The sequence below is a fragment of the Megalops cyprinoides genome, chromosome 6 (genome assembly GCF_013368585.1).
Source record: "Megalops cyprinoides isolate fMegCyp1 chromosome 6, fMegCyp1.pri, whole genome shotgun sequence".
Lineage (NCBI taxonomy): Eukaryota > Metazoa > Chordata > Actinopteri > Elopiformes > Megalopidae > Megalops > Megalops cyprinoides.
The window spans coordinates 15053249-15072949 of record NC_050588.1 but is presented as its reverse complement, the minus strand read 5'-3'; the positions used below and the strand labels follow the sequence as shown (position 1 = coordinate 15072949).

The 19701-nt window shown below is 42.5% G+C and overlaps 1 protein-coding gene and 7 non-coding genes across 9 annotated transcripts; all 8 read right to left on the bottom strand.

Annotated features, from left to right (window-relative positions):
• Positions 1–1479: 1479 nt before the first annotated feature.
• On the bottom strand, positions 1480–8612 carry LOC118779300 (arginyl aminopeptidase (aminopeptidase B)). 2 transcript variants are annotated; one of them, XM_036531342.1, is made up of 11 exons: positions 8120–8612; positions 7431–7571; positions 6679–6830; positions 5633–5749; positions 5302–5537; positions 4848–4961; positions 4593–4705; positions 4322–4430; positions 3970–4194; positions 2449–2591; positions 1480–1817 (listed from the first exon to the last, which is right to left on the bottom strand). In XM_036531342.1, exons 1-11 carry the CDS (start codon positions 8501–8503, stop codon positions 1671–1673), a joined length of 1881 nt encoding a protein of 626 aa, XP_036387235.1. In that variant the 5' UTR covers positions 8504–8612; the 3' UTR covers positions 1480–1670. The 2 variants fall into 2 exon arrangements, with proteins under 2 accessions (XP_036387235.1, XP_036387234.1); XM_036531341.1 differs by lacking the exon at positions 7431–7571 and adding an exon at positions 7234–7374.
• Positions 8613–11704: 3092 nt separating this feature from the next.
• LOC118780021 lies at positions 11705–11823 on the bottom strand. The gene has a single exon (XR_005005061.1). It is a non-coding gene; the product is annotated as a 5S ribosomal RNA (ribosomal RNA).
• Positions 11824–12866: 1043 nt separating this feature from the next.
• Positions 12867–13030, bottom strand: LOC118780007. Its single transcript, XR_005005047.1, has one exon. It is a non-coding gene; the product is annotated as a U1 spliceosomal RNA (small nuclear RNA).
• A 1409-nt stretch (positions 13031–14439) lies between these two features.
• LOC118780023 lies at positions 14440–14558 on the bottom strand. Its single transcript, XR_005005062.1, has one exon. It is a non-coding gene; the product is annotated as a 5S ribosomal RNA (ribosomal RNA).
• Positions 14559–15971: 1413 nt separating this feature from the next.
• On the bottom strand, positions 15972–16090 carry LOC118780020. Its single transcript, XR_005005060.1, has one exon. It is a non-coding gene; the product is annotated as a 5S ribosomal RNA (ribosomal RNA).
• A 479-nt stretch (positions 16091–16569) lies between these two features.
• Positions 16570–16688, bottom strand: LOC118780005. The gene has a single exon (XR_005005046.1). It is a non-coding gene; the product is annotated as a 5S ribosomal RNA (ribosomal RNA).
• A 1045-nt stretch (positions 16689–17733) lies between these two features.
• On the bottom strand, positions 17734–17897 carry LOC118780008. Its single transcript, XR_005005048.1, has one exon. It is a non-coding gene; the product is annotated as a U1 spliceosomal RNA (small nuclear RNA).
• Positions 17898–18391: 494 nt separating this feature from the next.
• Positions 18392–18510, bottom strand: LOC118780011. Its single transcript, XR_005005051.1, has one exon. It is a non-coding gene; the product is annotated as a 5S ribosomal RNA (ribosomal RNA).
• Positions 18511–19701: the final 1191 nt, after the last annotated feature.

Below are 19701 nucleotides of genomic sequence, written 5' to 3'. Positions count from 1 at the left end.
TAGTAAGCAGGTTCCATAGAAAGCTAACTACTTGATAATATTTTTTAAAGTTAACTACCGTTCTAGCGTTTTAGTCTTTCCGATTCGTGAAATTACAAACCACGGTTTGCCCGTTCTTAGTGGCTGTAGCTAGCTAACTTACCACTGCGTATCCCATGACGAAGCTGTGTGCCCTTTCGGCAAAGTCAAGTTTGCGGTGGTAAGGAAAGGGTAGCTGCTAGTCCAGTAACAGCGGCGGAAAAAACGAGTCGGCCATGAGCAGTGTACAGTAAGGAGCTCATCAGCTGAACTCTAAGCGCCACCCAACGGTGGATACGGTGGACTGTACTTCAAATAAATCACATGGGTATACAGTATGCCTGTGTGCATTAAGCCATAACAGCATCAAGAAGTTGTTTCTCTCGCACATCAGGATGTTTTTAATAAGAATATGCAGGGGTGAACGACGGCGTTGTAGTACTCGAATGCAGGACTTGAGCTCGACTCTGACTCGAATCCCAAATAGTGATTTGACTTGGACTTCGACTCGTACTTGCAGCTTCAGACGGATTTAATCATAAAAGTTTCCAAGATTGCTAATTGTAAAAACGAAAATAAAAAATTATTATAATGCAATTAAGTTTTTCAGTGGTATCTACCTGATCACCCTGTTACTACACAACGGTGCATGACGCGTCATTGAACTTTTAATCAGCGAGGAGCTGAAATTTATCCGAGTGATCAAATTCGCTTTTGTTCGTATGTACCAGAGTATACAATAGCAAAGCTGAGCATCCTCTCGCCTCATCTTTCTGAAATACAAGACTGATTCTGTATCATAGAGTGTGTTTACTTCATGTTCTACACTGCTGACCAGATTTGTTCTTTTCATCTATTTTAAATTTCACAATAGGTGCACGGCACACCGTTGTTTTGTAAATAACATTAAAGAAATCACAGATTTATTGTAGCTGTTTCTTTTAAATCATGGACCTGAGAAAAGATGAAGTTGAATATGTTAAATTTTAGAATCTCTTCAAATTTACACTTTATATAATATTGTAATAATTACTTGTTACATAGGCCTGGGACTAAAATAGTTTGTTTTTATTTTTAAAAATACCCCACATACCCGATTTTTTAAAAATTAATTCTCACTTCTAGACTTGAACTTGAGTTCCAGTAACTTGAGACTTGACTTTGGCAAGTCACTTCAAAGATAGGTTACTTAACTACAACACTGTTCAACAATTAAGCTCAGCTGAATGCTGCTTTTTGATAGAATTCTCTTTTGAGACATCTAACCCAACTAATACGAGGGGGAGTAATCCTCATTATAAGGCATAATGCATTCATGTTGAGAACTCAATATAATGCACTGATAATTATGCTGTCGGGATATTTTACTGACAGTTTTCATCAGCTTCATACATGATTTGCTATATAGGAAGAGTTGACAAAGAAATCAGAGGACATTTTGATACATTTTACTATGGGAAACCATGTTTTATTTCATTGGATACAAAATTCAGAGGGATTCAAATTCTCTGTTTTTGTGATAATGAATCACTGAGTACTTTGCTTTCATCGCTATAATTGAAAGTCTGCCATGAGAGCAGAGCCCGTCCAAACGAAGATTCGCCCAGATCCGTGTGTGAGGTGCATTACACACACCGTGTTCCATTCTGCTCTCAAGTGAGGATCTTCTTGACGTAGTTACGAACATTGACATGAAGCTGCTGGGAGGTGGTGGAGAAGATCTCAGTGGCCAGGGCCCTGGTCTCCTCGGACCCATTCCACATGGCTCGGTACACGGGCAAGGTGTACTTCTGCTTCCCCTGGGGAATGCAACAAGGGCAGTTAAATGAACACAAGGAAAAAAATGAGAAGTATTAAACTCTACCAACTTGAATGATTAAAACATGTACAGCCCTGGATTAGGGTGGCAGTGTAGCATAGTGGTAAGGAGTATCGCTCATAACTGAAAAGTTGCTGGTTTGATTCCCCACTGGGGCACTGCTGCTGTACCCTTGTGCAAAGTACTTAACCCAGAATTGCCTAAGTGAATACATGAGATGTGTTCAAATTAGCAAACAAAGGCAAACGTTTGCAAACATTTTCAAACGGTCTGAAGAGGTTGTTCTCAGCGAGCAGACATGGACGCTGGACTAAGGGAGACCAAACAATTTGGAATGTTCACACAAAACCGTTAAAATTTAAAAGTTGAAAGAAAACCCATTCGCCTGGAATGTTCGCTTCAGTTTGCCGAATTTGAACACACCTCTGGCTTTATGAATGGATAACATGTAAAACTGTAAACTGTGTAAGTCGCTATGGATAAGAGCGTCTGCTAAATGACAATAACATAATGTAAATGATGACGTTTAGGAGACTGGATGGTGACTTCAGTGGGATCTGGCGCCTCCAAAACCACCCTGGCATCTCACAATTGTTCCCCAGCCTCCTAACCTGGCAGCTGAGGAAGGCCCGGACGTGCTGATATCCTGGCTGGTGCTGGTTCTTGATGACAATCTGGGCCCAGCGCAGGCGCAGCTCAGCATTGTTGGATTTCACAATGTGGGGATACTGCTCTGCCAGCTTCTCAATGTTGCCTGCAGGCAAACGACACATGGTAGAAGTGCACTTTCAGTTTCATCAGCACAAACACTGTGGCTGGGGCGCAACTGTCTTTTCAGTGTAACTAGCAATAAATCTCAACAGTAGAAATACCAGTCAGACACACATACATACAGCTGCTTTCACATCACTGATGCTAGCAAAATACCAGAATTGTAACATTGCCATTGCTCAGTCACAACGCACTCACATCAATGACCAACGCTGGATAAATTCCACCAAATTGCTGGTTGGTACCAATTCGCATACACCAGGCAAGTGTTGTGATATTGTTGTGCGAGGCCAGTTAACGGGCAGCACCCTGATTTTTTGGGCATCTTGCTTTACTGCTTCAGTTTAACAGTTTTGTCTGTAGCATGCATACAACAAATTGAATTTTTAAACAGATTTGGAAATAACAGCAAACCTATTTGTCAGATGGTCTTATCCAAAGGGACAAATAATTTTAAAAAATCAGACACTTCAGTGTTACTACTATTTTTCTTCAGTGGCACATTAAAAATAAAGAATGAGAAAGCACTGCTCTAGGGAATGTGTACTCACTCCAGCAGTCTCAGGTGCAAATAAGGTTCTCTACCAGTGCTCCCAAACAGTGTAAATTATAACCGAAAATTCCACTATTCTGGCACAATTCGTATTGTTCAGCTTCTACAAATATTGTTGTCTTGCTAAATTAATTGTGCTTTTCATTTAGAAGTTTTGTTCTGAAAACAATACTTAAAGTTATGTCACTTACAGGAAAACAATCATTCAGATCACACATTACAATGACATTAAATGAAGAAGGGAGTTTTATGAAGTCTTTGGACAGCCTTTTGATGCCTGTTAGCTTTTAATGCAAAAATTCATACCCATGGTCACTTTTTCCAACTTCTGCTGTCAAAAAAGTGTCGACAGTTTTCATTACAGCACTGTGACTGGCTAATGTAGGTGGCCAATATAATGATGGCTGTTGTGCAGCAGGATGCCGTGTGTGAATGGCAGCATGTGTCTTCTTCCACTCACACCACACTGTTAGTGGTGTGATGCAGCCATTTACTACATGGACGGATGCAAAAAACTGTTGGCAGCAAAATTCTACTGAAATGCAGCTTCTGGTTTAAGATCCCATTCACACCAAACTGAATGGTGGAAAAAATACAGATCTCTCTCATTCACAGGCATTCACATTCAAAATATTAACTTCATGTGACTGCCTTAAAATCAAGACAAGGTGTACCACTGCAAGGCTGGTGACACAACAGGAGTATTGACAGCTGCTATGTGAAATCACGTATTTCTACAAGCCTGTTTGGGCTGCTTTCCTCTATACAGATGGGAGAATATGCTTGCACCACGGCTGGGCAGCCCTACCTCTAGGCAATGGAGACTTCTCAAGGATCTTGTCCAGAAAGTAGATGGTTTGGTAGGTCTTCCAAGGCTGGATGTCCATCTTACAGATGGCCCCCATGTCCAGGTTGTCTGCTGCCCAGAGGTCAGCCAGCCGATCCGCAGGCTCCATCAGGCTCTGACCCGGGGACAGGTCCGGCAGGTAGGGCGGCCAACCAGGCACATTCAGCCAGCTCTCAAACTCCAACCCTGGGGAAAGCAAGCAAGAAGAGGGAGGTGAAGTCAGTCAATTTCAGGCACCCAGGTACAACTTCCCCAAGCTCCCCTTCAGTACTGAACAATACACACTGTGTGCTAATGTGTCGTACTTGCATACCTTTGATCTTATGCACTCCCTTCTCTTTCAGGTCAGGGAAATAATCCAGGTAGAACTCCAGGGCATCCTCTGCCATCACACTCCGGAACTTAAATTTGTCAACATAGGCCTGGAAGACAACATTCCCATATGTAGTAATGAGGTCTTCAAGCCAGCCAGCATGGTGGAGAAAAGCAAACTGGGAAGGCCCTGGTATGAAACCTGCAAAATATACCGCTGCCTTCCTCCTGCATGTGCCTGAAAACCTGACCTAATAACAGAAGCAACAAACCTTGAGGAAGGCGTCGAAGCGGCTCTGATCACCGACCAGGTGCGCCAGGTAGGACACAAAGCAGAAACCCTTCTCGTATGGCGTCTCATTGTAGGTGTCATCAGGATCCACACCTGCAAATGTATGCACATGAAATGACATAGACTGGGAGACACTGAGATGGACAAAAAGACAAAAGACAATCAAAAGCATGGCAAGAAATGACACACTGGTCCCCCTGCCCACATTTCAGAGCGGGCTGCCCTGCTGTCTGACCTGGTTCAATTTTGACCCGCAGTTTGTTGAGTGGGTGGTCCTCCCCAGTGTTATCCATGTGTTGGCGAAGGAGGGCTCGGCCTGTGGCTGCCTCCAGGCTGGTGTAGGCCTCCCCTGTGAACATACACATGCATCCAGACACACAAACACACTCAAACACATGTGTGTATGTATATACAGACAGACAGACATTAGAAAGAGAGAGAGAGGTACCAGAACCAGACTGGTGCTAGGACCACTGGAAAGACTGATATCCAAAGGAAAATGGAGACCCTGGCTAGCAGCTTGACTAACTTAACGTGATGGCAACACTTGAGAGAAAATATCTTAACATTTTTAGGTAATCATTTTAATCATGTCCACATAATCAGCTGCCTGTATCACTTCATACATGATCAATAGACCAAATCAACGCTGTCATCAGTGCCTCATCCCATATGACTGCTGGCCTCACCATGGATCTCCTTGCAGACTCGGCGCTGGGCATACATGGTGAAGCCCTCATTGAGCCAGAAGTCCCCCCAGCTGGCGTTGGTGACCAGATTGCCAAACCAGCTGTGGCAGATCTCGTGCACGATGACATCGGCCAGCGAGCGGTCCCCAGCAAGCAGGCAGGGAGTGACAAAGGTGAGGCAGGGGTTCTCCATGCCCCCGAATGGAAAGGAGGGGGGCATGAACAGCACATCATACCTGTGTGCAGAACGATGCGCGTCACTCTCCACGGTCTCCCGGTGCATCTTTACCAAAACATGGACTTGTCATCGACTCTGTCTATAGTTTCTCACCTTCCCCAGACATACGGTCCAAACAGTCTCTCCCCCACAGCCAGGAACTCCTCGATCACACCATCGTACTCCTGCTTGGCGGCCTGCAGCAGACAGGGCTCTGTCCACACGCGGGTCCTGAAAGAAGGACAAGCAGATTGCTGGGCACTTATATAACCTCAAATACCTTCTCTTCCGCACCCGTAGACTTTCATCTCAAAAAATATGTACATCATTCTAAGTTCTATTAGGGTCAAAGAATACACAGCTACACTTTTGTGCCAGGTTCCTGTATGAGAGTTATGACCAATTACTTTGGTTAAATTCACGCCAGCTACTTTTCTCCTATACATGCAATGCACACTCATCTATGATTGGCTGAGACATATCACATGGATATTAGGACCAATCAAAGGAAGATAAAAACACCCATTACACTAAAACCTGTTACTTCACAAACTCTTGTCTGCAGGAACTCAAATGAGTTCAAAGTGTTACCACTGATATCAGTGCTGCTGTTTTTCTTCCAGAGATCTTTAGCGCTTCACTCTGATAAAGTGGTTCAAGGGTCACTGAAACTATGCAGTTGGGCTTTTTTCAATTACAACCAATCATCTGGGATATTGGCAGGCAGTTGCTACATTAGGAACAAAAATCAAGACAAATAATGTACACATAAAAAGGCATTCTCTCCAAGACATACCTGTAATGCCAGCTTTTGGCCTTTCATAACTGTTTAGCTGAAGATACTGTAGTACACATGAACATGGAGGTATAGTAATAGAGTCAAAAAAGAGAAGGCCATCTACAAGTATTTCCCCTAGAAACAGTAGGGCAAAACTATACTGAAACTAAATGCACCCTCCTAACTTCATCTTTAAGACATACTGTAATTGACTCAGAATATCTCAAAACTGTACTGCTTTAAGTACTGGGAGAAACACAGTCCACAGAAGAATCACTCTCAGGGTTCTTGCACTCCTGGCACAGCCATGACTGCCATGACTATGTTATGACATGTCTGCAGAATTGCCCACAGGGTGACACAGGAGCATGCCTACACTCACCTGGGCCCCACCTCAGCAGAAACCAGATCTCCCACAGCCAAGGCTACCAGGTAGGAGGGGATGGGCTGTTCCATGGAAAACAGGAAGGTGTGGTCAGCCTTTCTGTGCTCCCACCTGGTGGCGCTCATCACAGCTGTGAATCCCTCTGGCACCTGCCATGAGTGAACCCATACAGTCAAGCAACAAAACGATCATTGTGACACTCCGGTACAACAAACAGAAACAAACTGGTCAAAAGAGCAGCAATGACAACGCCACAGACAGAAAGCACATCATTTTATCAGGACCACCTTAGTCAGGTGCCTTGGCTGTACACTCTGCAATAATTTGCCTGGCCAATCATTTTGTTTACATTTAATTTACATTTCATGTAAATGAAATGAAAACAGAAAACATTTCATAAAGTCATGAAGTAGTTATATGAATCCTGGCTCAATACTAAGGGAAAAATACAAAGAACATTTGGATAACATATTAGCTTTCAAAGGAGGGGTGGTGATCCCCTGTCTTCCAGCTCCAGGTGGCCAGCTCTAAGACCGGTGAACTTGGCCTCACCTTGACGGCAGCAGAGTAGGTGCTCTTGACTGCTGGAGTGTCGAAGCAGGGGAAGAAGGAGCGGTTGAGCACCGCCTGACCCTGGGTGAAGACGTATGGCTTTGTTCTCCCGGCCGTCTGCTCGGGGTCCAGCCAGCACACCTGGAGCAGGTAGAGAGAGAGACCAGGGCCCTGCGTGAGTGTGCAGTAGAATTTACCTGCACCGTGGCCGAGCAGGGGCTCTTGACCATAGGCGTGTGGAAGCCTGGGAACAGGCTCCTGTTCAGCACGGGGAAACCGGAGGTGTAGAGGTAAGGCCGCTTCTTCTCAGCGGTCTGAGCCGGCTCCAGCCACGACATCTACAGAGACGCTCACTTTAAGAGGTATAAGAGGAAGGTGTGCTCCGCAAGCAAGCAGTTCCAGTATTTAAAAAGTACATTATTAATTAATAATGGAATTTGAGCAGTCTCACTAGGAAGGGAAAAAAATACCTAAACCACTTAAAAATCTCATCAAGTCACCACCAGCATAGTGAAATTTGCTTGCTGAAACGAAACGAAACTAAATTTTTAAGGAAGTGTTTGCTTGCTATTTTAACGAGGTATTCATTCCTCTTTTTAAAATCACAACTATCCAAAAGGAAAAAGCGGTCTTGCATATTTTTTTATTCTAAAAAACTCACTAATAATGGTCTTGTTTAAATTCGGAACTTTTGGCGTACACACTACCTACTCCGCTGTCTAAACGGAGAAATAGAAATAGAAATCCAAAATAGAAAATAGAAATAGAATAGAATAGAAATAGAAATCCAAACCGGCAAACAAAAATTACTTTAACTATAAATATATTTGCTTTTTTTTTTAAGTATACAGAACATCAGTTGCGCGTTAGTGGAGGAACAGCTTACCCCCGGTCCGTCGGAAGCCACATACTTTATTGCTAGACGGAATTCATCCTCGCTTTTCCAGGGTGAAGTAAATTTCACAACCAGTGTACTCCCGTAACTGGTGAAGTCTCGTGTGAGAAATTCCACTTTAGCACACTCACAGCCGTCTTTCCCGGAGCTGAGTGAAATATCTTGCAGTCCGAGCGAAGGGTGAATGTCCAGGTGAAGCTCGCTCTGGCTGTCCTGAATGCATTTCACTTGCAGTGTCACGGTGCCCTGCAATTTTCTCTGCTCGAAATCCACGCTCAGATCGAGGTGGAAGTGTCTGATCTGGAACTGCCGGAAGCTGGAAGAAGTGGCCACATCTTCTGCCCGGTCGGAGTGCAAAGTCAGAGAACTCTCCATTTCTGCGAGAAACGACGAAGCGAGATGAAGCGATTTCGATATGGAACACTCATCGACAGAACGGCAGTGCTAATGAGCGATAGCAGAATGGTACTCCCCGTAATGCGTAAGCGGTAGTGACAGAGCACGCAACCCTTCCCGCGGTAAACTTGAAATTACGAACAAGAACAAAGACATATTGGCGTCATAGCTGGCTACCTTGGAAGTAACCACAGTCTAGCTAGCTATCCAGTCTTTAACTGATACTTATCGATATGTTAAAATGCAGATTTGCGGTCATATGTAACCAAGGTGTTGCTTGTGAGGAATTTAAACCACGCACAGTGGCAATGTAGACTAACCACTGAGAAAACACCTGCTATTCAGCACAGCTAATCCAATGAGCTAGCTATTTAGCTAGATATGTCAACACAGATAGGAAGGCTTACTAATACACACACGTGAGCTGCTGAAAACACTACAATTTACACAAGTAAAACAAATCAGATAATCAAGGCTATGCTAATATTTGGGGACAAAAATGTTTAAGATTTTCAGGACCTTTCTGGTTGGGCATTGAGAAATCTTCAGAGTTGCTTTCCAATTGCTTGTGTCCGAATGTAAACATTATTTGTTTCAATAGTTGAATAATTGAATTAGTTCAATAGCTGACGTAAGGTAAAGAAATGTAGATACCTACTGTTTTAGCCTCCTAATTTTGAATTATACAAATTGGAATAAATTATTTAAATGTATCAGCCATATTTTAGTTCAGTATTTCAAGATGTATAAAATTAATCTGAGAAGTAGGGGTTGGAGTCATTAAGTAGGGGTTTGAACATTAACGTTCTTTACAGACGCTAATGTTCAAAACAGCTGTCAAAAGCAGACCATATCAAACCAAGCAGAGCATATCATCGAACCTTTGACTGTTAAACTACAACCAAATCAATTGAAGGAAAATGAAAAAACAACCCTGGGTGAACATTTCAGTTTTCAATTAATTTTTAACAGTTTTTATTTAATTAGAAATTCAGAAGTTACATCTCCTCTTTTGTTTCAACTGAAATTACATTACAGGTAGATATATACATACAAGTATATATAACTTATCAATTATGAGATTTAAAAAAAATCTAAAGGTTTTACTCCATGACTATTAAATATTCATGGGATATACATCAAATGAGAAAGAACAAGAAATCAACACAAAATCACCTTTGTAAAATGAATTAATCAGTTCATTATTGCCCTCAAACCATCATTTCTGAAGTAGTTTTCCCAGATTTATTCCCACCCCTTAGAACACAGTCCCTAATTGCACTCAGGACAATCTGGCATACAAGGTCTGACAGAGCTTGTTACAGTGCAGTTTTTTAAAACCAAAACATTTCTTGCTGAACCAGCAACATTTTGTGTCATTTAAAAAAGCAAAAGGCTTAAATTGTTGGAAGAAACATCCTCTGTCTTACACATCGGTGTATAACATTTTCAATGTTGATTATAAAATAGTAATACTTTTATGTGTAGTGTAAAATACACTACATTGGACCTAATAAGAGCCAATGGTAGTTTTAATTGAAAGATGCAATGTGAAGTGTTGGCAACTGTACTATGTTGTTCTTTGTTAGCTTGAGTTGTTAACTCTTACTATGTATTCTGGCCAACAAGGGAGCATTGCCCTCCTGTAGCATTTGCTCTATTTTTAAAAATTCAGCACAGCTGGAAGGAGGAGAGTACCAACTGTTATCACTGTCCAAGTTGTGATTCCCGACTCCCGAGAGGAGAAATTGCCTTTGCTATTCTTCCTTTCACCTTGGTGAAATGGTTGTCGGAGAAGTAGTAGGATGGAAGACTGCAGAAGCGCATCCACACCTGAGGGACTATTTTCCATTTTGCACATGTCTTGCTGGAGGTACTTTAGCCAGTACTGAAGGATCGCCTCTGAAAATCCCCATAACCTCTTCAGTGGAGGAGATGGCTACGGCTTGGTTTACTTGCAGTGAAGGAGCTTAATGTTCAGTTTGCTAGGGGACAGTGGTGCCCCTGCTGGCTGCTCCTTCAGAAATTGCGGCTCAGGAGGTACAGCGGGGAGCGCATGGATGGTGTCTTGAACAGCCCCCGGCTCTAGCTCTAGCTCTGGAAGTTTCTGACTGAGTGGATTACTTGAGCATGTGGCCTCCATATCAAGTAAGTCAGCCTGATCCAGGCTTGGAGTATGGAACCACTCCTCATACTCCCTTGACTACACAGCTCCCAATCTGCTTTGAGTGAGGCCTGGCCTTCAGCCGGTTGAAGTAGGTCTGGGAACAGTTTTTAAAGAACGGTCAGTAGAAGCACAAAGATTGCACTTTACAGGAATGGTACATTCATGAGCCAAGTGTGTTGTGACTCTGTGGTTCTTGCAAATCCCCCCTATGGAGGTTTGGACAGTGGAATCACTAGCCATCTTCTGTCGTAGATGGAGACCCACCACTTCAAACTGCATCTCGGCTCCACCTCAATCCCTGCCCCCAACACCTGCTACCGCTGGTATCTGATGTTTATTTACATGTAGTATTGTGATGTATTTCGCATTCTGTGTTCTAGTGACTGATGTACTGTACTTGGCATCCGTTGCCTAGTGATTGCACAAGTTGACATGTGGTACAGCTTGAATGGTGTTACGCTCACACTTGGTCTGGGAGTGTTGTTAGCCTGGTCTGAGACTGGCCCGACCCTGCTTAGCTTCCGAGATCGGGCGTGTTCAGGGTGGTATGGCCGTAAGCAAGAGACGCAGTCATCAGCTCCGCTTTCATAGCTGTGGCTACGTCTTACTTGGGTATACTAAGCTCTTTATGAAATGTATAAAACGCGATTTTAGAAACTAAATTTGAAAGAAATGTACAACATATACAAATTTCACTAATTAAAAGTTTCATTTGCAGCGCCAGGGTTAGTGCAGAGTCTGTGTGACAGTTTGTACAAAACATTTAGGGCTGGTACGTAGACAATCGTTACATTTGTTATTATTATGAAGCTGTATTGTGCTGTAAAGTGTTACAGTATAAGCTATACACAGTATTCTGTTCAGTTAAAATCAGGTTACGTTTTAATTGTCTTTGTGAAAACGGAACACGTCGATAACCACTTAATTACTGAATTTCTGTATATGTTGTACAACAAAAGTAAACTTGATTACACATGATGAAACAGCGCCCCCATGTGTGCGAAGGTGGGAAAAGCTTACAGCACCGGGTATTCCCAGGCGGTCTCCCATCCAAGTACTAACCAGGCCCGACCCTGCTTAGCTTCCGAGATCGGACGAGATCGGGCGTGTTCAGGGTGGTATGGCCGTAAGCGAGAGACACAGTCATCAACTCCGCTTTCATAGCTGTGGCTACGTCTTACGTGGGTATACTAAGCTCTTTATAAAATGTATGATCCGTTCTTGTGCTTTCTAAAATACGCGATTTTAGCTACTAAATTTGAAAGAAATGTACAACATATACAACATTCAGTAATTAAGTGGCTGTCAACTTGTTCAATTTTCAGCAAGACAATAAAAATGCTGCGTGAGTTTGCACAGAATATTCTGCAAAACAACACATTTTACAGAATATTCTGTGCACATAATTACTAACAAATTTAATGGCTATCTACCTACCAGCCTTAACTCTGTCAACTTAACTGTCATCAAACTTCGCTTTTCACGAAACTGCACAAAGCTGAGATACATATAATCTATGCGCTGCCACAGCAGGACAATACTCCCTTGTTAGCCAGAGGAGCAGCCAGAGGACATCACGAGTCAAAACCTCAAGTTAACGAAGAACAACGTAAAACAGCCGCAAACACTTCATATTGCTTTTTTTCCCGATAAAAACTACCGCCGGCTCTCCTTGAAAGCATTAGTATTCGTTAGTCAACATTGACAACGTTGTACACCGACAGGTACGACGTCGGATGTTTCTTCCAATTTCAGCCTTTTTAAATGAGCCAAAAGGTTCGCTGGTTCGATCCACTGTTGTACCCCGAACTGCCTGAACAAACATCCAGCTGTATAAATGGATAAAACTGTAAACTACTGAATGCACGTCGTTCTGCTAAATGATAACAATGTAATGTAATGTCAAAGAAAATCGGAGCAAAGCTGAAACGCAGTGTCTCCTCACCAGACGCAATGCATTCAAGACTCTCTCAAGTAATCTTTCTGCTAAATTGAAAGCTTCCGTTGACACACGACTGTTGCGACACCCTCAGTATCTAACTGAACGTAACTGTACCGTAGAACAAAAACCGCTGCTTCCAACCACCACACACTGACTAAGACGAGAGAACCTAAGAGTGAACCAACAGCAATAACTCCTGTCCGAATGTCATCTCTGTTTTTGAACCGTGTAATCAGGGGAGAGCGCGAACGCAGTCCCCCACTACCAGAAATTATGCAGTCGAGATTCCCACATTTGGGGAATTCGCAGGGGTCAGCACAGCCGGAGTGCAATGGCTGAGCCTCGCCCTGGGTGAACCACCTTCTTGATCATGGTATCTCCCCTGCCAGGTAAGTATGACTTGAACAACGTCGCGAGTCGGGCCGTGATTCTGTACCATTCCTTTCACACTAACGGTTTCCACATCTTCCCACGGCCTCGATTGCCACGGGCACGAAAGGAGTACTGCTAACATTTCCCCCATACCACTGCATGTGGTGAAATAAAGTTGCTCTTTCGTGTTAATCATGACAAACAAAATCCGTTTTTTGCATTTCCCACAATGCAATGCTGCTGAAAAATTCTGACTCAATGCAGAAAGGAGTACGAGGCAAAATATAAGCCCCCGAACAGCGTACGAAAAACAAACAGCTCACTGTATGAAAAAAACAACGAAATGCCTTTACGTCTTCATTCATGCAAACATATGTGCTTATTTGTTTTAATTACTGTTGTGTGAAAAACGATGCTGCGGTTTCACTTCGAACTCAGTTGTCTCGCGTTGCGCGTAGCCGCAAATACTGCTTGAGGACTGAAAGCTGCGATTCTTAGCGGCACTGCCTGCGAAAGCCAAACTCCAATAGTAACACTAGCGTTAGGAATGGGTTACACACACACTTTACAGGCACACGCTGTTTTTGCCACTGATGTCAGCACGGAGCGTCCCTTCCAGGTGAGCATAAACCGCGGACAGGAAGGGGAAGAGGAAAGAAAACACTTAGCGGCAACTTTGACTTGAACAGAGACCACTGTGACTACGATTTGATGCAGTTTGGATCTAGGGCTATGCAAACTGATATTTTGTGGGGTGACCAGTAAACAACATTCGAGTGGGGCTTACAACGATTTCGGTCATTTTGTAGACGCTGTTTGTTTATGCCGGGACGCCGGCAGACAGTACTGGTTCGGGGCCTGCAACCATAGTAGCGCTACGTCGTTTCGGTACTGTTTCATATGGCTGGGACTCGCAAGACTGCATTTTCAAGTCACCTGTTCGCCGTCGGGAACTGCTCCATACTTTTTAAATAATAAACATAAACTAAACATCGCCCACCACTTAAGCTGTTAGAGTGAGCATAAAAACAGAGCTAACCCCAGACGAGATCCCGAGAGTCGGTCAGTTCAACTTGGCTATCTTGAGTTAGGACAACAATCGACTGGGTTACACTAGCCCTGTAATAACAAGAGACAAACGCACGGTTACCAAATACAATAGCCTCGTTAAACTCCAGAATCCTGCATCTTGCCTTTCAGAGTATAACTAAATCAGTTGAAAATTTAAAAGAAAACCAGAAAAAGTGGACAAAACCAAGGATTAGCCCTAGCGTAACTATAACTCGCTATAAATTGGCTATTTTGACATCAATTGTAAAAATTTCACACATTTCACATATAATTTCACATTTTACTTTTCCTCAGACATATGAGCAAAAATGCACTTCATTTCACATGAAGCAAGAGCGCCCCCATGTGTGCAAAAGTGAGAAAAGCTTACAGCACCTGGTATTCCCAGGCGGTCTCCCATCCAAGTACTAACCAGGCCCGACCCTGCTTAGCTTCCGAGATCGGACGAGATCGGGCGTGTTCAGGGTGGTATGGCCGTAAACGAGAGACGCAGTCATCAACTCCGCTTTCATAACTGTGACTACGTCTTACTTGGGTATACTAAGCTTTTCATTAAATGTGAACATTGAGGGATTAGTCCCAGCAAATTACAATCCTATAATTGCTTTGATGTCTGAATCCATTAATACGTGGAAAGCATTTCCAGTCTCTATGCTAGGCCGTATTAATATTCTTAAAATGAATGTACTCCCAAAGTTTCTCTATCTCTTTTAATCCATACCACTTGGACCTCCTTTCTTTACAAAGATGAAACAGCTATTTCGTAATTTTATTTGGAATAATAGGTGTTCTAGGCTTTGCTTATCCTTGTTGTATCTACCCTATGAAAGAGGGGGGTTAAGACTCCCAAACCTGCAATGGTATTACTGGGCCACTCAACTCTCAGCAGCCTCCATTTGGTTTTCAGAAGAGCCAACAATACCATGGGTAAAAATTGAGCAATATACAACTTCTCATTTACCGCTTAATTCATATTTATACTCCACAAAATTTAAAGAACTTTAAAAGCCACATACAATTCATTTGTAAAAAATACATTAAGAATCTGGCATGAAGTACAGAAATATCTGGGTGAAATTCCAGGCCTGTCCCAATTCTCACCTATTTGGGGTAACAGCAGCTATACCCGGTACTAAAGACATGGGTTTTAAAATCTGGGCAGACAACAGAATTCGTAAAATTGCAGATCTGTATGATAATGGTGTACTCATGTCTTTTGAAGACTTAAGTTGAAAATTTGAAATCCATACAAAACACTTTTTAAATATCTTCAGATATGAAACTTCATATTAAAGACACAGAACACTCTACATCCACCCACTCTTACCTTGATGGAAAAAATTGCTTATAGTTTTCAATATGAGCGTGGGCAGACCTCCCAATTTTATCAAATAGTTGTAACCAGCTCACATATCTCATCAGAAAACAAAAGAATTGCATGGTGTGAAGACCTGAATGATAAGATTACTAATAAAGAATGGGAAGAAATCTGTTTAAAAGCACAAGTGCAATCTGCAAATCCTCACTTTAGACTGCCTCAGTATAAATGGATGATGAGATTATATATCACACCACCATTATTGAATAGATTCAATGCTACTGTACCTGATTTGTGTATTAAATGTGGAACCACAAGTGAAACCATATGGGGCACTTTTATGGAGTTTTTGGAGGGGGGACAATTTGTAAACACTCTGTAACAACCTTTTAGCCTTGAACTGCAGGAGTAATTTTCTCTAGAAATGCTTGTTTGTGATGTTTTGTTCTCTGAAATTTTATGTTGACAGTCTTCACTTTCAGTCTTCATTTTGTGTTCTAATATTGAATTTTAAATGTAAAAAAAAACTTGATTACACATGATGAAACGGCGCCCCCATGTGTGCGAAGGTGGGAAAAGCTTACAGCACCGGGTATTCCCAGGCGGTCTCCCATCCAAGTACTAACCAGGCCCGACCCTGCTTAGCTTCCGAGATCGGACGAGATCGGGCGTGTTCAGGGTGGTATGGCCGTAAGCGAGAGACACAGTCATCAACTCCGCTTTCATAGCTGTGGCTACGTCTTACGTGGGTATACTAAGCTCTTTATAAAATGTATGATCCGTTCTTGTGCTTTCTAAAATACGCGATTTTAGCAACTAAATTTGAAAGAAATGTACAACATATACAAAATTCACTAATTAAAAGTTAATTCATTTGCAGCGCCAGGGTTAGTGCAGAGTCTGTGTGACAGTTTGTGCAAAACATTTAGGGCTGGTACGTAGATAATCATTACATTTGTTATTATTATGAAGCTGTATTGTGCTGTAAAGTGTTACAGTATAAGCTATACACAATATTTTGTTCAGTTTAAATCAGGTTACGTTTTAATTGTCTTTGTGAAAACGGAACACGTCGATAACCACTTAATTACTGAATTTCTGTATATGTTGTACAACAAAAGTAAACTTGATTACACATGATGAAACAGCGCCCCCATGTGTGCAAAAGTGAGAAAAGCTTACAGCACCTGGTATTCCCAGGCGGTCTCCCATCCAAGTACTAACCAGGCCCGACCCTGCTTAGCTTCCGAGATCGGACGAGATCGGGCGTGTTCAGGGTGGTATGGCCGTAAGCGAGAGACGCAGTCATCAGCTCCGCTTTCATAGCTGTGGCTACGTCTTACTTGGGTATACCAAGCTCTTTATGAAATGTATGATCCGTTCTTGTGCTTTCTAAAATACGCGATTTTAGCTACTAAATTTGAAAGAAATGTACAACATATACAACATTCAGTAATTAAGTGGCTGTCAACTTGTTCAATTTTCAGCAAGACAATAAAAATGCTGCGTGAGTTTGCACAGAATATTCTGCAAAACAACACATTTTACAGAATATTCTGTGCACATAATTACTAACAAATTTAATGGCTATCTACCTACCAGCCTTAACTCTGTCAACTTAACTGTCATCAAACTTCGCTTTTCACGAAACTGCACAAAGCTGAGATACATATAATCTATGCGCTGCCACAGCAGGACAATACTCCCTTGTTAGCCAGAGGAGCAGCCAGAGGACATCACAAGAGTCAAAACCTCAAGTTAACGAAGAACAACGTAAAACAGCCGCAAACACTTCATATTGCTTTTTTTCCCGATAAAAACTACCGCCGGCTCTCCTTGAAAGCATTAGTATTCGTTAGTCAACATTGACAACGTTGTACACCGACAGGTACGACGTCGGATGTTTCTTCCAATTTCAGCCTTTTTAAATGAGCCAAAAGGTTCGCTGGTTCGATCCACTGTTGTACCCCGAACTGCCTGAACAAACATCCAGCTGTATAAATGGATAAAACTGTAAACTACTGAATGCACGTCGTTCTGCTAAATGATAACAATGTAATGTAATGTCAAAGAAAATCGGAGCAAAGCTGAAACGCAGTGTCTCCTCACCAGACGCAATGCATTCAAGACTCTCTCAAGTAATCTTTCTGCTTAATTGAAAGCTTCCGTTGACACACGACTGTTGCGACACCCTCAGTATCTAACTGAACGTAACTGTACCGTAGAACAAAAACCGCTGCTTCCAACCACCATACACTGACTAAGACGAGAGAACCTAAGAGTGAACAAACAGCAATAACTCCTGTCCGAATGTCATCTCTGTTTTTAAACCATGTAATCAGGGGAGAGCGCGAACGCAGTCCCCCACTACCAGAAATTATGCAGTCGAGATTCCCACATTTGGGGAATTCGCAGGGGTCAGCACAGCCGGAGTGCAATGGCTGAGCCTCGCCCTGGGTGAACCACCTTCTTGATCATGGTATCTCCCCTACCAGGTAAGTATGACTTGAACAACGTCGCGAGTCGGGTCGTGATTCTGTACCATTCCTTTCACACTAACGGTTTCCACATCTACCCACGGCCTCGATTGCCACGGGCACGAAAGGAGTACTGCTAACATTTCCCCCATACCACTGCATGTGGTGAAATAAAGTTGCTCTTTCGTGTTAATCATGACAAACAAAATCCGTTTTTTGCATTTCCCACAATGCAATGCTGCACAAAAAATCCTGAATCTATGCAAAAAGGAGTACGAGGGAAAACATAAATTCCCAAACTGCACAATACAGAAAAAACAAACAGCACAGTTTACAAATGAATGAGGAATCATTCAAAATATGAATGAGGATGTAAACGGATTTCATTATAACACAAAATTGCTTATTCGTTTTCATCATTGTTGTATACAAGGATTTCACTTTTCCTCGGACACAACAGAAAAAGCCAACTTCATTTCACATGAAGCAAGAGCGCCCCCATGTGTGCAAAAGTGAGAAAAGCTTACAGCACCGGGTATTCCCAGGCGGTCTCCCATCCAAGTACTAACCAGGCCCGACCCTGCTTAGCTTCCGAGATCGGACGAGATCGGGCGTGTTCAGGGTGGTATGGCCGTAAGCGAGAGACGCAGTCATCAGCTCCGCATTTATAGCTGTGACTGCGTCTTAGCTGGGTATACTAAGCTTTTCGATTTTAGTCACTAAATTTAAAAAATGCTTTTAAATTTGTTCTGAAAGCATTGCTACCCACAACGTAAAATCACACTGAAAGTAAAATCCAAAACTGTAACTTCAACATTCATGGTCATAATGTAATAGCCTAGCAACTTATGAACATTCAAACGTCTGTTTGAGTAAGATCCGTTAACAAGAATGGCAATTTCTGTCCAAGGAAAGTTCTCTCAACCCCCGTCCAAACTTCTTTATCGTGAGTTGGACAACCTTGCTGTTTCACATACGTAACGCTAGAGGGGGTTACCACCTCTAAAATGGTTGTTGGTTGTAGGCCTGTACCACCCGGTTCCAGAAATTTTGAGACCAGGAACGGCATCGAAACACCATACATCATGAATTTTGTGGGCTTGTTCATTATTTCCGTTGACATCACCTTTACGGGTAAAATAATGTAAGGGTTTTCAAAAACAATGAGAGCCCTGAGGTGATGATCCGATCCGAGTCCAATGACACAGTCCATGTGGGTGGCAATCTTTAATCACACATACATTAATTCCTCAAGCCAAACGAAAAAAAAACATCACATTTCCTCTAAATCCACTATTGTACTTAAAAATAAAACTTTCCCATACTCCATAAGTACATGAGAGACCCACAAAAGGGATGTTTGTAATTAGACCATCATCCTAATTTCACACTAACACGGAAAGCATCATCGTTGTTTTCCGAATGATTTATCAATCAATAAGTTGTTGTTGAATACAGGGGAAGCTAAGAACATTTGCGGTCATTACTTAAACTACTCAAAACTCATGCATAATGACATGCGAACCAGAAGCTACTGTATCAAACGTATTCCAGCCCCTTAACCAGCAACGGCAGCAGGACTCGAAAAAACTGCCACTTGTGTCATGTTTGCCTAATACGTAGGCCCCACACACCAAGGTCAAACACACTATTCCTTTCACTAGATCCACTGGAAAGTGAGACACTACAAAATACTCGATTTCAAGTGAAAATTAGCAACTGCAGCTTATTGCTAAAAAAAGTTACAGTAAACAAAAAGTTGTTACAAAAAGGCAGTCCTTAGAACTGACGCATACTATTGTGAAACCTAGTGCTAACAAAACTCTAGCT